Source organism: Anastrepha ludens, chromosome 4 (genome assembly GCF_028408465.1).
Source record: "Anastrepha ludens isolate Willacy chromosome 4, idAnaLude1.1, whole genome shotgun sequence".
Taxonomy (NCBI): Eukaryota; Metazoa; Arthropoda; class Insecta; order Diptera; family Tephritidae; genus Anastrepha; species Anastrepha ludens.
Genome location: NC_071500.1, coordinates 2,042,443 through 2,049,958, shown reverse-complemented (window position 1 = coordinate 2,049,958; position 7,516 = coordinate 2,042,443). Strand labels below are relative to the sequence as shown.

The 7,516-nt window shown below is 34.8% G+C and overlaps 3 protein-coding genes across 4 annotated transcripts; 1 reads left to right on the top strand and 2 right to left on the bottom strand.

Moving 5' to 3' along the window:
- Positions 1–597: 597 nt before the first annotated feature.
- Positions 598–2,055, bottom strand: LOC128861352 (signal recognition particle receptor subunit beta). Its single transcript, XM_054099439.1, has 4 exons — positions 1,608–2,055; positions 1,239–1,545; positions 1,025–1,150; positions 598–944 (listed from the first exon to the last, which is right to left on the bottom strand). Exons 1-4 carry the CDS (start codon positions 1,711–1,713, stop codon positions 749–751), a joined length of 735 nt encoding a protein of 244 aa, XP_053955414.1. The 5' UTR covers positions 1,714–2,055; the 3' UTR covers positions 598–748.
- Positions 2,056–2,660: 605 nt separating this feature from the next.
- LOC128861147 (vacuolar fusion protein CCZ1 homolog) lies at positions 2,661–4,855 on the top strand. Of its 2 annotated transcripts, none has more exons than XM_054099065.1 (5): positions 2,661–2,888; positions 2,943–3,261; positions 3,309–3,484; positions 3,692–3,843; positions 3,907–4,855. In XM_054099065.1, exons 1-5 carry the CDS (start codon positions 2,707–2,709, stop codon positions 4,422–4,424), a joined length of 1,347 nt encoding a protein of 448 aa, XP_053955040.1. In that variant the 5' UTR covers positions 2,661–2,706; the 3' UTR covers positions 4,425–4,855. The 2 variants fall into 2 exon arrangements, with proteins under 2 accessions (XP_053955040.1, XP_053955039.1); XM_054099064.1 differs by having other exon boundaries at positions 3,587–3,843.
- On the bottom strand, positions 4,383–6,289 carry LOC128861148 (ragulator complex protein LAMTOR4 homolog). The gene is made up of 2 exons (XM_054099066.1): positions 6,007–6,289; positions 4,383–4,765 (listed from the first exon to the last, which is right to left on the bottom strand). The coding sequence occupies exons 1-2, from the start codon at positions 6,156–6,158 to the stop codon at positions 4,549–4,551; spliced, it is 369 nt and encodes a 122-aa protein (XP_053955041.1). The 5' UTR covers positions 6,159–6,289; the 3' UTR covers positions 4,383–4,548.
- Positions 6,290–7,516: the final 1,227 nt, after the last annotated feature.

Sequence of the window (7,516 nt, the reverse complement as noted above, 5' to 3'; positions counted from 1 at the left end):
CGGTCAGTGTCCTCTAATCTCTTGCTTTTGAAATTCATGTTGAATTTTACATAAACCTAGTTTCTCATGCATTCCGTGTGAGCATCATTCATCTTCATTTCCTTTTCTCTTATAAGGATCTATTAGCATGCAACATATAGACAGCTGTTTTAAATTACCTTGTCTGCAGTTATCTTCCAACTATTTTGTTCTCTTACCTTTGTTACGTATTTGGTAAACGACTTTCTTTTTGGCAATTTTGATACACTTTTTCGCTTTTGATGGCTCTATGCGTATTTTTTGACACCTTTGCTCTGCGATAACTACAACTACATTCGCACGCATACACTTAGCTTTGAGACCTGTTTTTACAAAAACAAACATTTCTTCCATATTTCACTATTTTTATAGGGTTTATTTGCATAAAAAAGCTTATTTTTATTTTCTTAATTTTATTTCGCCGAGCAAACCTAATGCCGAATTAGAGGAACTTAATGTTATTTCATTCAATTAAATACAGCACATACGACAACTTCGAATGTCGAATAAAATGCAAAATGGAACCAAATTAGCTTAATAAAAATTCCAAAACACAAACTATAATGAAAAACCACTAAGGACTTTAAAAATAATATTATTCCTTTCAGATTAGGCAAACCGGTAGACGGCATTTAAGGACAAAGAAATAATGTGTCTTTGAAGGAAGCGTCGATTAAAAGTTTATGGTAACCATGGGCTTGTGTCAAACACTATCTAAATTTACATTATTTCACAGCATTCTATCTATCCAATCGGATAAATTATTTAACTGATTTTCCTTTGCAGAGGATTCATCGAATTGTACGTTTTGTTGAATGTGCGAAAATTCAAAGTCTTTGCCTTCTTTACCCAGAAACACTGGTTTAGACCCATCCTCCTCTCCTACTGACTGCAATTTACGAGAACGTGTAACACGAACAATGTTCCTACAAAACAGAAATTACAAATGCATGCTTTCTAATACTCGTACATTGAATCTTTCATATACATAATTGTAATTACTCACATCTCCTTTTCCAATATACTTTTTATAACCTGAGCGCCTTTTGATGTGCTCAGATCTTGCTTATTGCAAAGCACAAGCAATGGGCATGCGAGGGTAGCAGGATCTGTGAGCACGCTGTATAGTGCACTATTACATGAAAAAAGTAATCATTTAAATGGATTAATCATGTACAAGAAACATATGTACGTATTTATCATTCATATTGCCTACTTACTCAGCCACGTCGCGCACTTCTTTTTGTACTGTGACAGAATCAACGACAAATATTATGCCTTTAGCAGAGCGTTTGTACTGATCAAAGCATTTGTCCCGCACTCTATAATGCCCGGGAATGTCAACAAGACGACCGGACATTCGCCCAGAATGATATTCACCCACGTTTTCTGTTATGGAGGTGAATGTATCGGGAAATTTGTTATGCAGCATTTGCATAAAGATCGCACTTTTTCCAGACTCGCTTAATCCAATCAAAAGGAAATCTCTTCTGCCCAAAGAGCGCCTTCGCAATATCAATATAATTGCTGCAAACGCATATGAGAATTATATTACTTTTATCGAGAAAGCAGATATTTAGTGCACGAACCCATTACAATGAATCCCAATATCGCAGCAAGCAGTATTGGTGTCATATTCAACTCAGATATCTTCAATGTTGGATTCTCTCGAGCATTCTCACTTATTTTATCCATTTTTTGCGTAGTATATATATTATTAAACTAATTATTGTGTTTGAATTCGCTTGATTTGTCCCGCAGTAGAAAGTCTTTATTTCACTTTTGCCCAATATTATAAATAATTCCAAACAAGTCACAGCGCGTACTGGACACGCACTCAATAGCCTGTAGCCTCAAAATTTCGTAGCACTATTTAAATTTATCGATATTTCGATTAATCGGTATAGAGGCAAATTCTAATATTTCATCGATTCATTAGAAGAAGAACTCTTTTGTAAAACTACAATGATATTGATTCAAATCTATAATTTACATGGTTTGCTTGTCGCTTCTAATAGATGTAGGTTCTTTCAGTATGGCTTAGTATAGCAGCTACTTCAACGCTAATCAATCGCGACATATCGATACAGGATCAAACATTGTCAAAAAAAGTTTGTTCCTATTATCCGCTAGATGGTACTCAACTGCAGTGACGTCAAGATGAAGCAGTTTTTCCCATTCGAGGTAATTTTGAATAACAAACAGGGTTTAATTTTGAGGCATCGAAAAATCATTTAAAGCTGAACAAAAAGAAATATCTAAATATCCCATTTGATGTATTGTGATAACGTAAGATCTAAGGTAGCTGGCCCCAGGTCCGAAACCCCAGGCATGAAACAGCAATCGATGGAACATTGGTTCCAATCAATTCGACGTAAAAACATCAGCACTCATACAACAAGTTGGAGGAGCTCGGCCAAACACCCAACAAAAAGGCTGTAAGCGCCATAAACGAGCTATAAATAAATATGTACGTATGTACATAAAACGTATAAAAATGCCTTGTTTTCATTTTATTGATGTGTTAAAATGATTAATTCTCTTGTACGAAAAAGGGGAAAACAAGAATATTACATTTTTGAGGTATTTTGAACAATTTTATGGCATCACTGATCAGCTGTTCTAGCAACAATCATTCTGAAAAACTTAGTATATAGTTATTACCAGACATTGTTATTAAGTGGAAATATGTCGAACATTTTGCAGCGTGTGGAAACAACATTGCGCAGTTTCTATATTTTCAATTCTAAATTTGGACAAAAAGAAGGCGATGAGTTCAAAAAAATACTTTACTATAATCCTCAAGACATAGAACTGAACACAAAAATCAAAGATGTTGGCCTAAGCGAAGCAATTATACAGTTTACGAGGTATAAATTAAAGTTTCAGATCTCGTTCTCAATTCATTCACATTGAATTACTAGCACGTTCGTTGGGGAGGACGACTGCAAAGCTCTGCACACGCAGAAAACGACTCAAATTTTTTATCAGCCTGAATGCGGTTACTGGATGGTAATGGTACTGAATGTACCAAAAGAAATTAAAAGCAAGGATGGGATTGAAGTACCAGAGTATCGCGGAGCTGAAGTACAAGATCGAATATATAGAACTGTTTTGCGGCAATGTTACAAAATGTTTCGACTTAGCTGTGGAACTTTCCTTTCGAATACGATAAGCAATGGAGATGGGCATGATTGTGGACGTGAACAATTGCAAGAAAGACTGTCCAAATTTTTCAACAAAGTAAGATTTTTTAATTTGTGTTTGATATAGTGACTAATTCTTTACAGTATTTGCAATCCCTGAGGATTCCCGTCAATGACGTGCTAAGTTTTATGCACTCCATACAGTATTTGCCACTAGAACAACCGTTATTCCTTCGAGCGCATAATTTTATTAATATGATTCGTGCCACATTTCCCATCATAAAGGAGACTGTTTTACTCTATGATGAACGCATCGTATGGTAAGTCAAAGTCTTGAACTTCATGCCGCCTGTTCAAATTATTTACATTATCATACGTTTTTTTTTTTTCTTTACTATAAATTTGCTATTTTCTTTTTGTAGCGGTGGCCAAATTGGGCCAATCGAATTATGCAATTTACACCAATATCTGGTAAATTCATTTCTGGAAAAATCTGAAAATACAATACGGAATGCACACAATGATAGTCCAATAGTAGACAAATATCATAGTGGTGTTTTTATTACTGGTCAAGAAAACGACTTGCCTAAAATATATCTCACAGTGGCTGGAAATCTTCAATGTTATTACCTGTTAATTTTTCGTGTTCTAAATGCAACATTGTGTTTACTTTTAAGTGGTAAGTTGTTTGTACGTTTTCTTGAAATAGCTTCGACACGTTGTATAAGTAACTACCTTTCAGACAAAGAGGACCTACCGAAAAATGATTTCTGTACAGAATTGCATACGTATATGGGTCCACAGTTATCGAGAATTGTAAAAGATATTGAAGAAAATATTAATAAACAACAAAGTCTGCGTAAACAATTCCCTTCCACATCACTTTCCGCTCTAACGTCAAGTACCAACACAGACGACTTTTCAGTTCCAAAATATCTTTTCATTAATGAACAGAGTTTAAAGCATCTTACCAACATTCCTCCCGGAAGCAAATCGTCACATTACATTCCATCCAATGTTATCAATCTTATAGCCGATCTGAATCCCTATGAGGAAGGAAATCTAGAAGAATATTATTCATCTTTAAAAGAAGTTCAAATTAAAACCACAAATGACTTTTGGATAGTGCAAAGATGTTGGAACTGGAGACAATGTTATGTGATAATACATAATAGCAAAGCAACATTGCTAGATATAACACAAGAAGCCAAACGCGTGTTTGATAAGGAATTTACAGATGATGTATTTTTTGACAAATAAAAAGAATTATCAAATAAATGAAAGGTGTTTTCCAGTTAAAACGACGTACTTCCTCGTGGTAAGATTTCATCTGTCGTGCAGATCTGTTTCGATGGCAGAGCAAACAACATGATGTAGTAGCGTCTCAAGCCAATACTGATGTGACTACCGTGCTCTCATTTTCTGCAAACACCACACTGCTTCCATTGCTGGCAGAACTATATCCTGCATTGCCACGCGCTACATTTTTCAATTTTACAATGAAAATTCGGTGGTTACTCATGGAAATATTGTAACTATGATCATCATACACAATTGAAATGCGTTCACAGCTGTTGTTGGGCATGAAATTATCATCAACACTATATATGAACATACAAATTTTTTAATGTAATAAATTTGGAAAAGTATAATACACACATGTAGTCACTAAAGTTATAGGCTAATTTTGATTACCACGCATTTAACTTTTTCTCTACGACAGCGAATTTAAAACGTAAGTAGAGGTCGAAGTCGCGAGAAAACTACTACTCAGAAAGGCCCCACAAAATCTATGCACTGAACCTCAGCTGCCTCGGAGGGCCCACGTCACCTTGGCACATTTCGTTCAGGATATTGTAATAAGTTAAATTCTTGCCTATCTGAATTCGACACCGACAATAAACTATTACAGAAGAATTTCTCATATTGGCTAGGGTGCCTGAGGGAAGCGTTCTTGGCCCCGAGGTATACCTTTTTTTACATCTGATATTCCTATAAGTAAAAATAAGTTAACATCAACATTCGCGGATGATACATCAATTATGTGCCCAAGCACATGCCCAAAAGAAGCATCACAAATTTACTGCTTAAATAGAAAATAAATCTTTTATTTCTATTTATTATCTTCATTAACATTCTCTATAAATGTTTGAGGAATGCTGCTAGAATGACAGTCTTTGTTCGGATATAAATCTTAGTCGTTCCGTTAACATAGAGCCGACGGTCATGGGAACGATCTCCTCTCACTCCTATGCCATAGTGGCATATAGGGAAACTAGGTAGAGAAGCCGCAGCAACAACGCCGATAATGATTGAACCTTTATTTGTGCACATACAACCATTTATACACATTATCAACCAGAGAGAAGAAAGAACTGCAGCCGAGGAGGCCGTTTCCACGGCAGTCGGTTCTACGTTACCGAAATGACCCGGATTTATATCCGCCCAAGGACTGTCACTCCAGTAGCATTCCCCGTATGTAAGTATGGAGAATGTTTATGGTGCTACAACAAAAAAAAGGAGGACATAGTAGAAAAAAACAACAATTAGCATCGCCCTTATTTATAAGTTTCCTGAGAGAGTAGAGCGGAGGGCTCTTTAGACCATCACATTGTAGTGCACTCCTCAGATGGAACATTGTAGTGCACACCTCAGATCTATATATATCCACTAAAGTAGGTACGACTTTATGCTAAATTAAATAAAATCTTAGCCATTATGCATTGATTTTAAAGTCAATGCTAACACAATTAAAAACAAAAACATAACGAACAAAATGTTGTGCTAAATTGTAGTGTACTTAATTTAGTGACTACATGTTTGTGTAAAACAAGTTTCAAACCTTTCCGCTAGGTTCAGAAGATCCAGGAATATATTTGCACTTCGCTCATCATTTTCCAAATCTCCTCCAGACTCTATAACTGCACCGTCATCTTGCAATACCAAATATCCAATTTGGTTGCACAACTTCTCCATTCTGTTTATTAAAGTCATGCAAAAGGAATTCAATATACAAATTCCTATACCAACAAAATTGTTTTTTTTTTTTTATAATAAATTCTCTGCAATAGAAATAATGATCAAAACGGTTACTAATAAAAAATAGTATTAAGACAATGAGATATCACAAAACACGAAATATTCAAAGCAACCTTGCATTAGTGTGCTGCCAGGTTAGTGTCAGAAAACCATAAATAACCATACAGATTTTGACAGAACAAGCTGACACAATTCTGAACTTTTGTTTCCATTTCTTTGTGTACAACCTCAAATTTTTGTTTACAAATCTTCGTTATTTTGAGATTTTTCTAGTTGAAACGCACAAACGCATTTATGTATATTCACGTCACCTCAAAGTTATGCTCTCTTCCACTTCAATCTGCGCATTCCTATATTCCAGGATTCCTGAAACAATTGCGACAAGATTTTTAAGATAATAAGTATACTTTTTAATTAATTTTGACTTTTCTTGCTTATGATACATTCACATATAAGTATTATAGATTATCTATCTTTCGTGCTTAACTCCCATCTGTAATTAAAAAGATTACCCATACACAATTTATCTCCCGGAATCTGAGATTATAAAATAGTCCTAGATTATTATCATCCTTTTTTACATACAAACCCTGTGTAAAAATCAAAGCGAACTGAGTATCTAAGGTTCGCCATTAAAAAACAATTACATTATTTTTCACAATTTTAACAAGTCTGACGTCAGCTCCGTTCGCAATACACAACAAACGAACAAATCAAACAAAAGTAGAAGAAATATACATGCTTGTGAAAATTCAGTACTCTAATAAAATGTTTGTTAGGTATTATTAACTATGCATTCATGTAACAGAAGAAAGCGTGTGTCCACAAGAGCTTTGTCCTCTTATTAATTATTATAAAATGTAATATCGAATCTCGTAAGCGTATTGCTGCCATCATTTTTTGAAACCTCAGTAAACGTCTTTACGGATTTCCTCCAACTGTTTATTACTAGTAGTCAATTGCGCAATGAAATTAGCAGCAAAGTAGTGTTGACAGCTGATTACCAATTTTGGAGGTAATCTATCGTATGTGAACGAGTAGATTAATTGTTTGGATTAATTGCTAATAACTGCTTATGTGGACGTACTTTTAACGAAAGCTCAAACAAGCTTAATCGTTTGTGCGATATCGTCAATTCGATTCAAATTTTACTTCAACTAACAGTCTGAAATGTCATGTGTTTTCAATTTAACGTCCGATGTTGCACAAAAACAATTTAATATCGTTTCAATTCATGATGAAAAATGAATTTTATGTATGGGATTTAATTTAATTTTAATTCACATTTATCGGAGTGTGTTTATGTATGTAGT

Bases quoted from the DNA above. Each gene is read 5' to 3' on its own strand.
- LOC128861148 (XM_054099066.1), bottom strand. From the start codon at position 6,158: ATGACTTTAATAAACAGAATGGAGAAGTTGTGCAACCAAATTGGATAT. The intron at 4,766-6,006 runs GTTTGAAACTTG...GTTCATATATAG, and splicing joins CTTCTGAACCTAGCGGAAAG to TGTTGATGATAATTTCATGC.
- LOC128861147 (XM_054099064.1), top strand. From the start codon at position 2,707: ATGTCGAACATTTTGCAGCGTGTGGAAACAACATTGCGCAGTTTCTAT. The intron at 2,889-2,942 runs GTATAAATTAAA...TTGAATTACTAG, and splicing joins GCAATTATACAGTTTACGAG to CACGTTCGTTGGGGAGGACG. The intron at 3,844-3,906 runs GTAAGTTGTTTG...ACTACCTTTCAG, and splicing joins ATTGTGTTTACTTTTAAGTG to ACAAAGAGGACCTACCGAAA.
- LOC128861352 (XM_054099439.1), bottom strand. From the start codon at position 1,713: ATGGATAAAATAAGTGAGAATGCTCGAGAGAATCCAACATTGAAGATA. The intron at 1,546-1,607 runs GTTCGTGCACTA...ATGCGTTTGCAG, and splicing joins ATTGGGATTCATTGTAATGG to CAATTATATTGATATTGCGA. The intron at 1,151-1,238 runs GTAAGTAGGCAA...TTCATGTAATAG, and splicing joins GAAGTGCGCGACGTGGCTGA to TGCACTATACAGCGTGCTCA.